The 18,409-nt window shown below is 40.1% G+C and overlaps 2 protein-coding genes across 3 annotated transcripts; one reads left to right on the top strand and one right to left on the bottom strand.

Moving 5' to 3' along the window:
* The first annotated feature begins 4,340 nt into the window (after positions 1–4,340).
* Positions 4,341–7,967, top strand: tnfsf14 (TNF superfamily member 14). Of its 2 annotated transcripts, XM_030406608.1 has the most exons (5): positions 4,341–4,567; positions 4,703–4,919; positions 6,765–6,798; positions 6,880–6,954; positions 7,146–7,967. In XM_030406608.1, exons 2-5 carry the CDS (start codon positions 4,725–4,727, stop codon positions 7,532–7,534), a joined length of 693 nt encoding a protein of 230 aa, XP_030262468.1. In that variant the 5' UTR covers positions 4,341–4,567; positions 4,703–4,724; the 3' UTR covers positions 7,535–7,967. The 2 variants fall into 2 exon arrangements, with proteins under 2 accessions (XP_030262468.1, XP_030262467.1); XM_030406607.1 differs by having other exon boundaries at positions 4,341–4,919.
* A 2,791-nt stretch (positions 7,968–10,758) lies between these two features.
* Positions 10,759–15,107, bottom strand: tnfsf18 (TNF superfamily member 18). Its single transcript, XM_030406721.1, has 4 exons — positions 14,792–15,107; positions 14,094–14,165; positions 13,535–13,598; positions 10,759–13,367 (listed from the first exon to the last, which is right to left on the bottom strand). Exons 1-4 carry the CDS (start codon positions 14,906–14,908, stop codon positions 12,982–12,984), a joined length of 639 nt encoding a protein of 212 aa, XP_030262581.1. The 5' UTR covers positions 14,909–15,107; the 3' UTR covers positions 10,759–12,981.
* Positions 15,108–18,409: the final 3,302 nt, after the last annotated feature.

Below are 18,409 nucleotides of genomic sequence, written 5' to 3'. Positions count from 1 at the left end.
CAGGTTCCAAGTGAGACATCTCTATGTAAATCATTTACTGATCATCTTATTAAGCAATAACTTGTGAATCTGTGATAGTGAAAAAATACGTGACACATAATGACTCATGATTCATGAGTCTGCAGGACTGCATACAGATACAAAATGCCAGTTATTAGCACATAGCAAGAAATATGCAACCACAGTATTAACAACCTTATGACAGTAGAAATGATGTTAATACACCACAAATTACTTAAAACATTGTGTAATTTAGTGTGGTTGATGTCAACTATGGCGCAACAACGAACTGATTAACTTCCATGCTGGCTACACCCATTACTTTCACTTCGTGATCAAGTCAAAATGATTACATATGGACCTAACTGTGTTCATGCTGACTTTTACAATGATTCATTTTTAAAGATTTCTTCACTGGTAAGAAATATAGAGATTTCCATTCCACTTTTCTGTCCATAAAAGCTGCTCTAGAATAGATCATTTCGTCGTCTCTGCTGAAATTCTTTCAAAAGTTTATGATGCCATTAACGTAATATAGTCAGCTCAGATCATGCAGTGGTTTCCATTATATGTAGTCAAAACTGATGTGTTTCTCTTATAAATTGAAGTTTCACACAGAATGTATTTGAGTGACCAAATTCATGTGTTTAGAAATCAGCAAATCACAGACCACTGCTTTAGTCGGATGGGAGGCCTTTAAGGCCTTTATTAGGGGTCCAATTATAAGTTCCATTAGGTCAAAATGAACATTTTAGAATCTAAAATCAAAATGTTTGAGAAAGGCAATATCCAAAATCGGCGGAATAGCTCAGAAAATGACAAAGAATTAACCCAATAAAACAATATCACTGCTGAAATTGCGAATTCAATGAGGCTCAAACAGACTTATTATTGAGAAACTGTCGTGGACCAACTGATCTGACCTACAGAGAGCGCAGTTGAAGCTAATAAGTGTAACGACAATATAGAGCTCAACAGTGACCGCCCACTTTTTTAACAGCTCCGGTTCCGGGAGTGAATTTGCCATTCATTTACTCCATTGACGTTTCATAAAGAGTTTTAGGCCAATCAGCTAGGAGATGAATCGTGACCATAAAACATTTAATTCGGCGCAAAAAAATGTTGGAAAACGGAGAAAAAAGCAAAGGTACAAGACTGTGTACATAATTATCTTCAGAGTAAAGGAACTTCTCATCCCATAAACCATTGCGAATATAACAGCGACGTCTCTGATTGGTGGAGCTCGCTGTTACCATGTAAATGTTTACCGAACTCGCAAATTTCATGTTCGGGTGAACTCTTAATAAACTCTTCTCCTCATCACTAAATAAACCCAGTAGGTCAGAAAGTGAAATCATGGTCGCTCTGTGGTAAACGATCGTAGAGTTCAGTGTTAGCAGTCACTAGCTAACAAGAGTTTTAGATTGATGTCGAAAATGTTTTTTATTTGTAGATATGTCTTAATAACCTGAATTATTCTTAACTGGGACCAGCGGCTTCACAGCTTGCTCATCGGTCTGTTTACAAAAATCTCCCCACACTTTGTGGGCCACAGTGTTTTCCCTAGTAGGCTGAAATTTGGCACATAGGTTGTGCATGTGTGTGTGTGTGTGTGTTTGGGGGGCTGTGGGTTGTGGGCTATGTGTGCATGTTTACGTCTGTCTAGACTTGTGCCTTTCTGCACAGTTTCATAATATTGACTGATTCTGTTGTGCACTTTTGCTATTGGCCACTCCAATGATGACGCACAATTATAGCAAATTTGCATGAACCCAAACACACTCACACACACACACACACACACACACACACAACCCTGCTTTATTCACTTGTGAGAACATTACATTGACCTATATTAATTTTCCTGGACCCTAACCCTAACCACTACTTTAAAATAAAACTTTATGACATACAGTATGGGGTCCAGCATTTTGGTCCCCACTAAGCTGTCGGTCCCCACATTGTGAGTTCAAGTTATGGGACCCCACAAACACACAAAAACAAGGCCACACACACAAGCACCCAATTTTCCGAAATCCAATTTCATCACTCATAAATCGGTTCCATTTGACACTTCTGGTAGGCATCATTGATGTTCCTTCTGTATTTCTGTGTCAGCCACAATTTCATAACACTGCAACAGAAGCATGTTCATTCGTCCTCACAGTTTCGCCGACCCCACGGCAACTGCAACATTTTTTTCCTGAAGCTGAAATTCACCATTGGTGGTTATGTGTTTGTCAGGTTGTGCGCATATGAATGGATGAACATTTGAATACATAGGTGAGAGTATCCACACTTTGCTTTTCTGTTACCAGAACGCGCAGAACAGAATGCTAGTGTTGTGTCGGTCGCGAACGTGTCGTTCAAATGAACAAATCTTTTGAGTGAACTAAGTGAACGGAATCACTTCATGAACTGATTCGTTCCTTTCTCAGTTCAGTTGAGCTCAGCCGCGAGCATGCTGGCCGGGAGTGGGACTGCCGCGACTCACACAGAGAACTGTGAGGACGTGATTCGCATTTGTGCTGTGATTCGTTAATGATTCGCGAACCTACTGCACACAGAGAACTGTCGCTGAGGACGTGATTCTCGTTCACGTACTGTGCCGAAAGTGGCGCTGTGTCACTCACTCACTCACTCACTCAGGGCAGAGGAGTTGATTCACGTTCAGTTACCGTACTGCTAAAATTAGCGCTGTGTTGCTAACATCCGTGTAGCATCATGTTAAGTGATCGTACTGCACAGTAAAAGTAAATTCACGTTCATGCTGATTCCGTGACAGCGCGAACGTGATTCACGTCCTCAACAGGTCGTTCGCGGACGAGGGACGCCATGACATGAATCACGTTCGAGGTGTCACTCACTCATGATTCGCGTCACTGAGGACGTGATTCTCATTCACGTACTGTGCTGAAAGTGGCGCTGTGTCACTCACTCACTCACTGAGGGCAGAGGAGTTGATTCACGTTCAGTAACCATACTGCTAAAATTAGCGCTGTGTTGCTAACATCCATGTAGCATCATGTTAATTGATTTTACTGTGCACAGAGGACACTTTCAATGTGTAATAATTTTAGTGCATGTATACCACTCAAAGCAGCGCTGCGTCTCTTGTGAATGACTGTGTACTATAGTCCGTGAATGCACCGTCCCTCAGTAAGTGAACGTGACCCTCGGGGCTGATTAATGAACTGAATGACGGATCGTTTGGCTGCTTATCAGTTCAGGGAGTTGGAGAGCACTGAATGATTCGGTGAACGAATCTTTTGAATGAATCATTTTAATGAACAGATTCTAGAGATTCAGTACAGTAAAAAGAACTGCCGTTCCATTACTACAGAAAACAGGGGTTGTGAAAGCGCTGGCGACAGATTGACTACAGCTAGTAGCGTCATGCCCTAAATGTTGCTGCGTTGCACTTTTTCAAGCGAAACAATCAAAATCCTAAAGGTTATGGTTTTATTTACTTCCTCAAAGACTGAGGGGTAGTAGAATAAGATGTCTGTGGCTTCAGGCCATCCACAGAGAGGATGAGAATGGTATTTTGTGTAAATGTAAAACTCCACTAGACAGTCAGAGGTCAGGAAAAGAGCAGTCCTGCTCAGTGCACCACCCGACTGTTGTTCTCCTTACATCAAATCCTGCTTTTCAGCTTTCTTATTGTGCCCTCCTGCCCCTTCAGTGGTCCTACCCTACTGTCAAGAAGTACAAATACTATAATCACTCAAGCTGGACCTTTTTCTGGGATACTAAATGCTTATCTATTAAGTGTCAGAGAAGTCTATGTGAATACTTATATATAATACATATATTAACAAAGGCAATAAATGTCTGAAGTCTGCAGTATTAGACATGTAAGGTCTCACTTCTTCCAAAACCTTCTGCTGCTACCATTTATTCTCATGTTCACGTTTACAGACACAATTATTTTAAGAACTTAACATACAACCTTAGACACGTCTAGGGGAAACAAGTGTAGCATTTTAACCTCAACACGTGTCCTCAGTTAATCTGTTCAACATACAGTGGTCTTAATCTACCACTTCGACGAGTCTTCAGTCTTCCTTCTTTCTTTTTTTTTGCCTCACAACGCGTCTCTATGCCTTCAACACGGCACAAAGCCTTGTTGAAAGTGATATGTGGTCGTGATATGGATCATAAACTTGATTTTGGTCAATAATTGTTGCAGACAGGCTTCAAGAAAAGCCACAAAGAGAGTGTTTGCGAGAGAGGAAGTGTGAATGGAGATATTTCAACATTGCTATTACGATGAAGAGGGAGGGTGTGAAGGGGAGGTTAAAATGAATTGTGCTCAGTCTCCAACTTAGAGATGTCGCTTTTTACCTCCAGACTTTGAAACTGATTGACTGTCAGGTTCTGCAGCTGCATTGGAAATACCAACATAAACTACAGTATCACTTTGATGATTGCCGTCTCTGAGTCCAGACGGGTGCATCCCTGACAGCCTCTAAAGATGCTTTGGTGATACATCTCAAGATTCTTATATCTGTCTCTGTTCTTTATCTGACTACTCGTGAGCCTTCTCCACTTGAACCAACCACAAGTAAGCCCACCCATTTCGCTACTCCTTCCACTCGCCTCTGACTCTCAAGCGCCTGTTTGTCTCTGGCGGCCTTGTTGAAGTTGAGTACCCTCCAACAACTTCTGTAAGGTATTTCCACACTGAATCCTTGTTCAGTTACAGAGTGAACACTGTAGGAATGGCCGAGGGTGGATATCCCTCTGTGTATGTGGTGGACAGCTTTGCCAACCGGCCTCCTGTGCCGCCCAGGCTGAGTCAGAGGCGACGGCGGGCTGGAGTGGCTCAGACCCTGCTGTTCCTGCTGGTGAGCCTGGCATTGTGCGGCATGGCCATAGAAGCCTGCCTCATCTACCGTCTCTACCGAGCTGAATCTGTGAGTATCTACCGCGTGTCTGAGTCTGAACCTGCCTGCAGAACCTTTCGCAATGTCATCCTTTGATTTCTTACAAACTGAGAGTCACGGTGCTTTTTTTCCCCCTCTTTGAAGCCCTTTGATTCTCACTTTGAATGAGCTTTTACACCTTATTCTCACTTTCAGTTTTTTTCTTCACTGCATCTTTTTTATAACAGTTTGTTCTTTTTTCTCCTGTCACTCTCAACCCGAAGCTCTCCTGTTTGTGTCAATTACACCTTTTAAAACACCTCTTAAAAATGCTAATTAATTAAGATTTAACATTTTTGGTGGAATGTTACAGTACAGTGCTTTAACTCAAGTTCTGTACTATATGTACAATAAACGTATCATTTTCTTCAGTATTTTCCTATTTTCTGCTACTTTTTACTTCCACTCATTACATTTCCGAGGCAGATATTTTCCTTTTAGTCTACTACATTTATTGGATAACTTTAGTTACTAGTTACTTTTCAGACTGTACACTGTATCAGCGCTAAAGTAGACCATTTTAAGATTAATTTATTCATTCGGCTGTTGGTTTCACAAAAATTTTACGATTATCAGAAAAAGGCTGAATATCAGATCTGATAATCGGCTGACCCATAAATTACATCTATATATATGTAGTATACATATACACATACATTTAAAGTATATATTGAATATTAGATACTTTAAGACTTTAACTTGTGTATTACTCGTAAGAGACTTTCATTTTTACCAAAGAAATATTTGAATCTCTTTGATTGGCAATCTCTTTACTTTTACTCAAGTGTGACCTTTGAGATTTTTTACATCTGGGCCTTTGCTTTTATATATCAATGTAATTACTTGAGGTGAATTAGACACATATTTGTACTATTAAGGTAAAATCTCAAGACAAAGACAGGGAAATACAAAACCATGACCTGAGAGTGACATCAAGAAACGTAATGGAACGGCACACTTCAAGTGTTGGTTTGAGAAAGTTTTGAACTGTAATATTTCAGTATTGTGAGTTCAATTAATGAAATACACAGAAGCAGGTAGAAACGCGAAGACAATAACCGTTGCTTACATAACTTTTTCATGTACGGACATGTACAGAGTCACATGCCGTGAGAGGAAAACTTGCTTTGCTGTCATACTTGTGTAAAGACATCATTCAACAAAGAAAATCTCGTGACATTTTCTTCAATCATATGAATGGTTGTTTTCCTCCAGAAACTGCTGACAGTGAAAAATAATTCACTATTATGGGGAAGAGAGTGCAGCAGGGATAGAGAAGTTCATTAAAGTTCGGCCCATTTACGAGGAACTCGTTTGACGTCCCCGCTGGCGAGGGCATGCAAACTTGACGACACGTGATGGTGGATGGTCAGGACGCAGTTTCCTGTCTGCGTCTGATGCCCTGTTTGAGGGAATTAGTCATGGGTTTGGGTAGGGGGAGGGGAAAATGCCTTCCCGCTTTGACACCTTATGACTAAGAAGAGTACATATAAACAAGGGACAGTGGAGAAAAAGGAAGCAGGGTACTTCCTGTTGCATGATTGTTATCTACCTTGTTATTTCCAGAAAGGCAGATCTGTCCTACTTTCTTCTGCTGAAAGATAAAAATCATAGGAACAAACGACAACAACAACCGGAAAGCGGTCCTTAATAACAACTCAGGTTTTATGATTTGCAAAAATCTGCTTACATTTAGCAAGATTGTAGTTTTTTTACATCATATTTCAATTAGTTGCGTATTGCACGTGATATTTGCTTCTTGACATGTGCATTCTCACAATCACAACAAAATGTCCACATACATCTGAGAGTCTAACTATTTCATTTCCATTGCAGGGCACCTCAGCATCGGTCGCTAAGCTCATTGCAGGTATGTCATAGCCCCTTTTTACTTTAAATATCTTCAGCGACTTAATCCACATCAGAGACGTAACATGTGCTCCTCACACAGGTCAAGGTGATCCTTCTCCCAGTGAAAGGCCCCAACGTTGCGTTCTTCCTTCCAAACCGGTTGCACATCTGACAGGTGAGACCGGTGTTGATGTCACGTCTATTTCATCACATATATATTGCCGTTGTCATTGCCATAAAAACGAAGCCACATTTCTTAAAGTGTCAGCTGGGTAATCATGTGCTTTGAACGTTATTCCTCCTCATGATTTATTCTTCATTTTAAAGCCTCTGTTTTAAAAGATTTACGTTGTTCCCATTTTTCAGATGGACAAGACGTAGTTCATGGAAACAAAATGATGGCTTGGAGCACTGTTGCAGATCCTATCCTCTGTGAGATGGACTACAAAAATGGAAGTCTTTTAATTCAGAAGGAGGGTTATTACTATGTCTATTCCAAGGTGTCCTTCTCAGACACTGATGTATTTCACCACTCTGTTGAACTGAGAACTGAGCTGTACATTGGAAAAAGTATTCCCCTTCTGAAATCCAGCAAGATCTCATTGAAGTCACAGAGAATGAAACAGTCAAACAGTTACCTTGGTGGAGTGTTTCACCTCCAAATAGGTGATGCCATTTTTGTGAAAGTGAGCAATACCTCAAAAGTTCACCGACACAAATCTTATGAGAACATCTTCGGTGCTTTTATGATATAGATATCAAATTGATATTTCATTGTAAATCAGAAAGTTTGAAATAAGAGTAAAATGTAGTAGTGGAGAGAAAAAGGAGGATTACTGATCCTCTTTGTAAAGAAAATGCTGTTGACGGTCGTGTCTATGCTGGGGGTTTCCTCATACAATCATCACATCAGGGACTTTTTATATGCTTCCATGTATACATATTTTAAACGTAATCTTCTGAATGTTAAACATTTCTTGTTTATAGTTGCTACGTATAGACGTATATGTAATGTTCATGCTAAAACTAACTGTAATGTTCCACATTTCTTTTCATTCTTGCTGTGACACATACTGCAAGCTATTTATTCGTTTGTTTAGTGATAGAATAAAAAAACTGCTCAAATTCTACTGTATTTATCTACAACAATGTATATTAACATCGAAATAAACAGATAATGATTTAAAAGACGTTGTTTGTTGGTGTTTGTCAAACTTTCCCTATAGGTCGTCAGGTAGTTGAAGTGAGCGACTGTGTGCACTTCCTGCCGTGCTCGAGCCTTCGCTGAGTGGTCTCAGTAGCAGAAATGTCTCACCCACTTAGTCCAACCGCACGATGCGAGCTGTGGACGGTAGTTTTTTTTAAAACCGCAGTGACACAAAAAGATTACAGAACACCTTTTGTGACGTATGCTAGGACAGTGTGTTCGGATCAGCGTCCTCATTCTCCGCAATGCTCTTCATCACCGTGGTGACAAGCATGCTCACATACATGTGCAAACAACAGGCCAACCTTGTCGCCCTGCGAGGCCTTTTTTTTTCTTCTTCTCTCTTGTGTCTCTCATGCAGTCACTGTTACGCTTTCCCCTCAGCTGTGTCTGTTCGAAGAAGCTGCTCTTGAAAACACCCACAGAGTTGTATATTTGTAAACTGAAGAGGAAGTGGTGGTGGGGGCTGCTGTGAGGGAAGGAGGGAGGGAGGGGGGTGTCAGCAGATTGCCTGACTCACTTTCCAACCCCAGATCATCGCTTGGTGTAAATGTACTTTAGCAGGGCTGTGAGTGTGCATGTGTGTACACAGGTGGGCGAGGAGGTTAAGTGAAACTTTAATTTCATTTTCCCTCAGGCTTGTACTATGAGTTTTGTTCAAATCGGTAAAACACCCCAAGCTGAAACTAATCGCAGTAGTACATACACTCGTATGTGTAGTCTAACTGCATAAGTCAAGTCATGGGCGGCCTTGGCTCAGATGTTCTATACAGTCTTCTCATACTGTCTTGAATGTTTCCCATTCTCGGTTCATGTGTGAGTCATTATGTTCCAGCGCTGGCTGACCTGCGAGGTGTGAGAGACTTTAACAGCTGTGTGGTTGGGATTCATGCCGTAACTTGTTCTTTCGCCATTTAACTTTTTGTCTAGACATGACTTTTACAGAGAATCTGTGTGGGATTGAGAGTACTTTTTTGTAAGATACGCTCAAACAAACCATAAACCATTCACACTTCCTTATATAAAACATTTTCCATTGATAAAGCAGGGCTGTCGGATACCAATTTTTTGAGATGCTGTCAGCAATTTTTACATGCTACTTGGAAATCAACCACTGTAAGTCACATGGAAGCCTTATTATTTAAATCTTTTTTTTTTTTTTTTACCAGTGAAGCAACATGTGATGTCTCCAGTGAGATTTTAATGTAAAGCGTGACTGTTGGAGCACACAGCCCGTGGCTAAATGCTGTCCCCTTGTGTCTGTCTCTAGACGAGGCAGAGCAGCGGGGAACTGCTGACAACTGAATAATCTGAAGGCAATAAATTAAGAGGGTCAGGGTCACTGCTAAGTGCACTGAAAATACCTATCACATATGGTATACATCCCTTTTTTTCTCACAAGTCAAGTCAATTATATTTATAGCGGCAACTCACAACAAAAGATATCTCATGACACATTTCAATTGGAGAAGTTTTCCGACCATGCGCTTTAATTAACTTTAATTTACAGAGACCTAACAAGACAAATATGTTTGATAGTCATGTAATTTTAAATGTATAAAGTCCTGTGGTTGGGTTTGTGATGTCGCTCACCAAAAGCCGTCTCACACATTGACCCAATCCGCAAAATAAATGTTGCCGACTCACTTTTCTGCATTGACAGATATGTTGAAACATTTGGTTAACGCTGCTGATGAAGGTTCTAAGTCATCCAGGTCATGATTATCTTTAGCGCTGCATCGTAAGCAACTGGACGCAAGTCAGAACTGAACCGAAACATGTTCAAGAAACTGAGACACCTACGCCTACGCCTAGGCGCCTACGATACAACACGAAGGTTGTATGTTAGGAATATGGTAGGATAGGATAGGGTAAGGAAAACATCCTGACCCTGGAAAGTATCCATGGTTTACAGAAAAGTTCAAATGTGGACACGTTATTCAGGTGACTGGGCTTCACATATCTTAAATTCTGGGAAATAATAATGTGTTGGCTCTTAACTGGCGTCACTAATGATAACAGTAGCGAAATGTCACGCCCAACAACCTACAGTGTCGTCGGATGGAAATTACGGAAAGACTTGGTGAAGGTTTTCACAGAAGTTGTCAGCCAACTTTACGTGGACACACAAATCTCGCACATCTGCTCCGACATCGGGCAGTGGAAAACAAGAGGAGGAACAAATCGGCCCATGTAAATGCATCTAATAAATGAGACAGAGTGGGTGGTGGCTCGGTATGTCTGTTATCTACATAAGAATTCAGTGTCTTGGACCTCTCCTCAGTGTAATCGAAAGCTGTGGTGGGAACACTAATAGAGTGAGTGGCAGTCAGCATGGCAGCAGAGGTTTTGAAAGGAATAGTTTTCAAAGTAACTTGGAAAATATGTGTCTTGGCTGCGATGACTCACTGTCCCCATGACCTTTTATATTGGTGTAATGCATCTCTAATGTTGTGATGCGTGTCAGTAGATGTGATGTGATGTGATAGATTTGTGTTCTTGTGTCATTTTGCTTCTTCACATTCTAAGGGGAACGTTCCTCGACAGCATACAGGGCAGGGAGGGTCCCGCTGTGTCCTTCTATTAGTGACTCATAATCTGCAGGGTCCCATTGTGAACTTATAACCTCTCACTTTCACTTTGTTTCAAGGGTCTCGAAAGTGACTCACAATCACAAACAATGCACACAAACGATTCGTCATTGTGATCTCACTTGCACTGGTTAGCGCCATATCAACACATATATAATAACGACACAATACAAATCACCACTAAGAAATTATAGTTTTTAATTATAACATCATAACAGTTTGGTTTTATCAGATGTAAAGACATGTTTAAAGGCTCTTTTTTTTTCAACGCATACTGATCATCGTGAAGGATTTAACAACTGAAAATCATTGAAAGAAACCAAATCCTTCTTTCAACATCTCTTAACACATGAAACTCTCCGCGTAAACCACCTCAAGTCGTGATTTCATGTGTCACGACGTGCAATTCGAGTAGCGAAGGATGTTTCTCAGTCAAATCATTTCACTTTTTCGTTACAAATTCCGAGGACGAGAATAGAATACTGATGTATGTAACAGTGAATCTTCTTTAAATTATTACAGCGTGGGAAAAGACAGGAGAATGACACCGCGTCTAGACAAATCAATCATATCTACATCTGATAACACTTTATAATAACCATCTTTTTTTAAATGGTAAATGAAAAGTTAATCAAACTTTAGTTAATAGTTATTTCACAGCTAACAAGCATTAAATTGCTCAATAAGTTGTTTTATTAAGCAATTGTAAAGGTTTATAAACATCAGTTGCAACTTTATAATCAAGATAATGTTTATAGATGAACTACACAGTGTTTAATGGTATGAACCATTTACAGAGAATTAGAAAATGCTGTTGCAATGTGTCGATAATGACTGATTTATAAAGCTTTATTTGTTTACAGTGAAACAATATTAACTAAAGTTTTATCTAACTACACACTTAGAATTTTGTGAAGTGTTGCCGTAAATTTTGGTTGGTTTTTTCCCCTAAACAAATTTGAATAATTTTAGCTGCAATTATGCAATAATTAAAGAAAACTTTAAATAAATTCCAGTGACTCATTAATTTGTATGACATACAATGACATACACTGTCACACAGTGACATACATTCATTCAATAGCTGCTGACCTCTCTGTGGAAATTTGATAAATACAACATTGTATATATTACTGCAACGTACCGTATCTTAGGCCCAAACAATAAATAAATACAACATAAATATAAAATTAATATATTTTAAAAAAACAAGAAAAAAATCATGGAGTAGCAAATACGAGCTGCGCAAACGACACAGCTCTGTTCACTGATGTGGCAGTTCACAATAATACATTCACAATGCCGTCAATAAATGCACATTTTAAATTAAGAAAACTCCAGCAAAGAAATACAATTTCAATGGTCAAATAAGATCAGAGCTGGACAATATATTGATATCAAATCATTATCGCGATATGAGACAATATATATCCTGTTAGATTCTTGATATCGTTATATCGTGATACAGCACAAGCAAGTGTTGTTTTCCTGGTTTTGAAGGCCACATTACAGTAAAGTAATGTCATTTTTTGAGCTTATCAGACTGTTTTTTTTTGTGCCTATATCCACATAGTAATTATATACAAATTACTGATGATTATTCATCAAATATTTGATTGTGTTAATATTTTACCAATAGTCATCGCTACAATATTGTCACAATATTGATGTTTAGGTATTTGGTGAAAAATGTCATGATATTTCAGTTTGTTGCACAGTCTTAGCATTTATGAGGTAATACTGATATCCATTGTGCATCAAGACTCAGCCTAAAGAAATATCAGTATTATTTTATGGCCATAGACGCCAGTGCAACACTGAATATCTGATCTACCATCTAAAAATGTGTTTCTTGATCACTGCTAATTGAGAAGAAGCAAAACACTCCAACTTTGCTTTTCTAAGTGAAAATCTACAGCATGCTGTTATACTGTTATTGCAAAAGCTAAGTTTTAAAATGTGAATTTCAAAAAGTCTTCTGTGAAGTACAACAGCAGAGAAGCAGCCTTGTAGTGATGACTTCAGCATTAACGAATCCTGAGCTGTTATTTTAATCCAATAAATTATGTTTTAAGGTTGATTTTCAGTTTAGTCTAGTTCAGTTTAGTTTTAGCAGAGCAGAATTCAACAAGGGGAGTTTTTTCTTTTGTGAGTATAAGATCTACAATGCCGAGTCCAGCCCTTTCCTTCCTTCCCTGTGACTCAGTCTCATCTCGTATGGCAGGAAGAGTTAAGTGATTTGATTTTCTAATCTGGTGAAAGTTAGTACAATTGTTTGATAACAATGGGACGAGTACACTCGACCATCTTTGCATCTGAACAGGTTTGCTGCAGAGATGGACTCCGAGCTGGACAGCTACCCTGGAATATACCAAGGATTTGATTAAAATAAATCTGTGATCTATTAGCGTTTCTTCGGTTTTAGAAAGAAGATGACATCCAGGTGGGTACGATATACAGTGTCATCAATTTCCCTGGGTGGCAATGTGATGTCGAATTTCAGTTCTTTTCCAGCAGCCAGCATCTCTGCCTTGCTGAGGGGGCCTGTGCTGCATGTGTGTGTGTTGATCCTACCCTGCAGGAGAATCTTTTCTTTCGTGTCTCCTGTCAGCGTCACACTGACTGACCGACTGTCCTCTGATCCCCTGGTCCCATTAAATGAACACTTCTTCAGTGTCACCTGAAGACTTAGGAAGTAATATCCATCCTGCAGTATTTCAAGACTTTTTCCTCCTTTCGAGATGACGCCGTTTTCCACATCCTTCGTTCTCCATATGATTTGGTTTGCTTCTGTGGGTGACAGAGAAGCTGCAATGAGCTTTGAGTTTGATCACACTGGGACATTATCTGCGCCTCCAACCGCTTGTACATTGGTGACCTGACTCATCATGTACACATATTTACAGACTTTGTCATACACTCTAAAAAAGGAAATACTTAAAATAGGACACCTTTACCTAGATTAGCCTCATAGGTGAGAACTTTGCCTTCGCCCAACAAAAGCTTTTCATCAGGAGAAGGCTGAAACAGGAAGAGAGCGATTAATTTCTAAATATAGAAAATGTAACTTTACACTTGGGGCCCACCAGGTTCACACAGTGTAATATAGACCGGCTTCATGGATGTTCCATTTTTCTAAAATGTGGTCATGACACTTGTATCTCCATCTTAGAAGTAAGAACAGATCATCATTCATTATCTTCAGAAGGAAAAAAAGAAGAGACAACTGTTTAGTTTAGTGGCATTTCCCCGAATGTGGCAATGACGTCACTGTGCTTCCTCCAAGACATGAGAACAGTTGTTAGACTGTCTGACATAAATAACTCCAAGGGAACGTAAATTGTGATCAATCTGCGTGGTTTCAGATTGGTGTGTTTTGGAACACTGGGATTGCAAACACTGACAGCAACAGCACGACATTTTAATCAGTAAAAAAAACATGCATGTGCGAAAATATAACGCAACACAGTGAGGTCAACAGGAGACGCACAAACTCTGAAGCTGTGGTTATCTTACCGAAGGTGTGGAACTATTGTCTGGCGGGGGTTCAATTTGGCGTTCTGGTGCTACAGTGCTACTGTTCTGAGACTGGAGAGGGAAACAGAAGCACAAAATATGCTCATAATAAGTGCTGCAAGAAGGTTTTGAACAACAAAGCTGCCTGGTCAAAGAAGGTGCCATTCAAGTTCTCTAAATGCCGTTCCTAAACCTTGCAGTGTTAAATTCTAATGCAATGTATAGTTTATTAAAAGTAAAATATTTAATCAAGCAGTAAACACATGTGATGAGTACTCAATGATAATATTAGACTATAAAACATGGTAATTTACTCTGCATTATGGCTGTGTTTGTTGGGTAGCCTTGTATGATCTGTGGGGGTATTTGACTGATACATTTCTATCCGAACACAATGCAGCTGCTTTCACTGTTTGTGAGTCACGACAGGGGTCTTTGTAACCAGCTGCAGACCACAGGCAGGGGTGTCTTTCTCACCAGCTGTGCTGCTGTCAAGACCACAAGAAACAACAGATGCACTACCCAGGTGTTTTAACACACCGGTGCCAACATTCATCCGATTCATTCAAATGCGACGGGGGAAGGTTAAAACCGTTGTAAAAAAGGACAATTTAAAGTTTGTATCTTTTCATTAATGACCATGAGATGTCGTATGAATCTTCAAATTCAATGTGAGGATGTTTTTAAGCAGGTCTCACCTGGCCAAGATGTCCAGCGGTGAAGAAGAGGATGATGAACACAGCCTGGACGATGGAGAGGATGGTGGTCCACAACAGGAGGACACGGATTAGGGAGAGCTGGCTTGACTGCGGCATTGTCAGTCCGACGACAGAGCTCAGATCGAGCCAAGCCTGAGGAAGACAGATGTTAAGATCTGATGACTGTACAGGTCCCGAGTTTCCTCTGCTGTGCACCAAAGCAGTGTGTGTGTTTGCTTCCTGAGCACGGCTTGTGCAACTGGTGAGGACGCACTGATGTCTGCCTGTGTACTGCTGTGACCTGAGTATGTATAGAACAAAGAGGAATCCAGATGGTACTTTCCCTTTTATGAAGGCGAACACAGCAGGCCCGGACGGCATATGCATCTTGGGGGTGGCCCTCTCCTCTTGCTCAACACAACCAGCATGAAAAGGAGGAACAAACTCACGACTGGAAGAGGAGGAAAGAGTCAAGAACTTTTACTTTATGAACAGTGTTTGGTTGAAGGCGGTGGTGAATGCAATAATTTATATCTTCATATTTAACATTGTAGAAAAAAATTACTTGAAACACTAAAACTACTCACATTCACACACATCACATTTATTTATTCGGTATTACAGAAGCATTTAGCCTGGAATAACAGACTCCTGCAGGCTAATAAGACAAAAAAAAAAAATAATAAAATATATATATATATATATATATAGGAATAAAATGAATACAAAGAATACAATACAAACAAGGGGGAAGTTTATGTGCATCACTGCCGGGAGGAAATAACAGTATGCCCTTACTTTGAAAGGGCAAGTCGCTATAAAATGTCCTTTTAAAATGTTAGGCCATATTTTGGGTACAAAAGTGTACTTCTCTAAGTGTTCAGTCAAAACAATTAACAATGTATGTAGATTAAAACAGACAAGCAGTTCTCAAACATACCTCTCATCACATCAGATTGTGGTGCAAACCCACCAAACGAAATGTCAAATTCTAATTCGTAGTGGAACTTACAAAATGTCACCATTACTTGTTTACTATTCACACTTCTTGAAAATTCCCATCTGCATCTAAATCTGGCTGAGGTCAATAAATGTGGTTTCACTTTCTCTGTTTGTGCTTTGGTCGGGGAAAGTTTCATGGCAGCAAAACAGGATGGGCTTTGGTTCAGGTATGCGTCATCAAGCTGAATAAAGGACTCTAAGACAAAATGATACCTGTAGGCTACCTTTATGACTGGCAGTGGTCAATTACCACCAAAACAAACAACATGCCCAGACTTGTTACTGACTTCAATCCTCAGTGGTTGAGGGCCTTGCGTGTGTGCTGCAGATCAACAGGATAGAATGTGAGTTAAATAACTGCAGACAGAGAATATTGTTTTGTGTCAGATGTGAAAAGCAGAAGTGCAGTTGTGTTTTTGAGACTCAGCAGTATTGAGTCATGTGCGCATTCAATACTGTGCTAAGATATCTCCTGTGTTCTTGTCCTGAGATGACAAACATTAGTTCTGCATTTTCAGCAGATGTAATACTTTCCAAACAAAAGCCAAAGCACTTAGTACAACCCTCAATGAATCATAGTTTCATAACAGAAGCAAAAAGGAAACCCAGTGTTATAAGTCATTCTAAATGACATTTGGTCTATTAATTAGCGTGGGTGATGACGGATACATCTGATAATGGTTTATGGATAATGGTGCAGTGACACAGAATGTCAAAGAAGGACGGAACATCAGAACATCAGATCAGAGTCGCCTGAGGCCGATGACACAATGGTGTAACTTTGTTACTGTCATTGTCGCAACAACGTGTGCTAAACGTGACACAGCAGTTGAGGAGACACTCAAAGTGTTACTGCACCATATATGAAGGCCTCACATTGACATCCTGTAATACGCACAACAAAATGATTTCAGATCCACAGAGGAATAATTGTTGTGACTTCAGCCATTTGCGATCTCTCTGACTGCCGTTGAAATGCAATTTGGTGACTTCCTCTGATTTTCTGGCCTAATTATGAAGATGTACAGCCATCTAGTGGATGTAAATCAATAATGCACAGACCAGAGAGACCTCATACCTGATGACAGTATGCTTTGTGCTTCATCACTCTTGGCCTGCTGTAAATGTAAAACTATAATGCTGTGTATGATCCTAACACACATTTAAATGTGGTGTTCAACATCTGTTTCATTCCATCAGCGAGCGAGCGACCGAAAGACGAGCCACAAGTAAAAAAAGCAGGTCTACATCTCCTAGTTTACATACAGCTTGTAAAATAAAATACAAATATGAAAGAAGCAGATGAGAAAATGGAAAATTGAGAGAGAGAGAGAAAGAGAGAGAGGGAAACAAAAGCTATTCTATATTTTTCAGGTCATTTGCAGTTTTCGATTTTCATTTTCGTTCGTTCAATAATGGCTCAATCCTCCTCATAGTGGCAGAGAACCGAATAATCTATTTTTCCATTTAGGGTTAAAATCGAGGACTGTGTGCTCATGAATATCTGTAATCTATACAAAAAGCAGCTCTAAATGTGGCTGAGTAAATATATGAAATGGGAAAAAAAAATACAGTCAGAGCTGAAGTCAGTTAGTCAAATGAGAGAAAAATCAATCAGCAACTATTTTAATAATCAAACTTTTGGTTAAGCTACCTTTTAAGCAAAAGAAAAAAACAGTTCCAGCTTCTCAAATGTAAATATTTGCTGGTTTGTTTGGTCTTTCTTGTTGTTTTTATCTTATAATCATCTTTTTTTTTATATAAATGTAACCATTTATATGGTTTATATGTAATTAAGCGGCTGCAACAATGTAATTTAAACATCCCTGCCAACAAAGCTTATGTAAACTTGATAATTGTCCAACCTGGATTCTTTTTTATACATATATATCTATTCACCAAACAATAATCAACAAGCAATAATCCTCAGAGTAATAAACAATGAAAATTATTGCTGGGTGCAATCCCCGGATTATATTAATGTGTGTGACAAATAGCCAAAGTCTGAACTGTCTGATGATGTTGAGAAACCTTTGATAGGAGCTGGAGGAGCTGGAGGAGCTGGAGGAGGTGGAGGAGCTGGAGGAGGTGGAGGAGGTGGAGGAGCTGGAGGAGCTGGAGGAGGTGGAGGAGCTGGAGGAGCTGGAGGAGGTGGAGGAGGTGGAGGAGGTGGAGGAGCTGGAGGAGGTGGAGGAGGTGGAGGAGCTGGAGGAGCTGGAGGAGGTGGAGGAGCTGGAGGAGCTGGAGGAGGTGGAGGAGCTGGAGGAGTTGTGCCTCTGTCTCTACAGCAGGTGGCAGGAAAACTCTCACCACACACAGTGAGCCAGGAGTCGAACACTGAGGAGCCACCAGGCATCTGCAGCAGATTCATTGATTTAAGACAAAGAATGTGTGGCTTTTATAAACTTCTCATAAGCTTCACGAGGGAGCGACTACATCATGTGTTGGACAATGTCCTGTCTCTCCTGTGTGTGTGTGTGTGTGTGTGTGTGTGTGTGTAAAGCTGGCACACAGTCGGACAGCAGAAGTCGATATTGTGGAAAAATCAAAGTGACATGCAGCCGTGCAGGTTTCTGACCAGCTGAGCCAGAGCGACATCACAACTCAGACACTTCA

Source organism: Sparus aurata, chromosome 23 (assembly GCF_900880675.1).
Source record: "Sparus aurata chromosome 23, fSpaAur1.1, whole genome shotgun sequence".
Lineage (NCBI taxonomy): Eukaryota > Metazoa > Chordata > Actinopteri > Spariformes > Sparidae > Sparus > Sparus aurata.
Note: the sequence above shows the minus strand (reverse complement) of the source record. Positions and strands in the feature narration are given on the sequence as shown.

Bases quoted from the DNA above. Each gene is read 5' to 3' on its own strand.
- tnfsf14 (XM_030406608.1), top strand. From the start codon at position 4,725: ATGGCCGAGGGTGGATATCCCTCTGTGTATGTGGTGGACAGCTTTGCC. The intron at 4,920-6,764 runs GTGAGTATCTAC...TTTCCATTGCAG, and splicing joins GTCTCTACCGAGCTGAATCT to GGCACCTCAGCATCGGTCGC. The intron at 6,799-6,879 runs GTATGTCATAGC...CTCCTCACACAG, and splicing joins GGTCGCTAAGCTCATTGCAG to GTCAAGGTGATCCTTCTCCC.
- tnfsf18 (XM_030406721.1), bottom strand. From the start codon at position 14,908: ATGCCGCAGTCAAGCCAGCTCTCCCTAATCCGTGTCCTCCTGTTGTGG. The intron at 14,166-14,791 runs GTGAGACCTGCT...TTCCCTCTCCAG, and splicing joins CCGCTGGACATCTTGGCCAG to TCTCAGAACAGTAGCACTGT. The intron at 13,368-13,534 runs GTAAAGGTGTCC...TGTCACCCACAG, and splicing joins CACCTATGAGGCTAATCTAG to AAGCAAACCAAATCATATGG.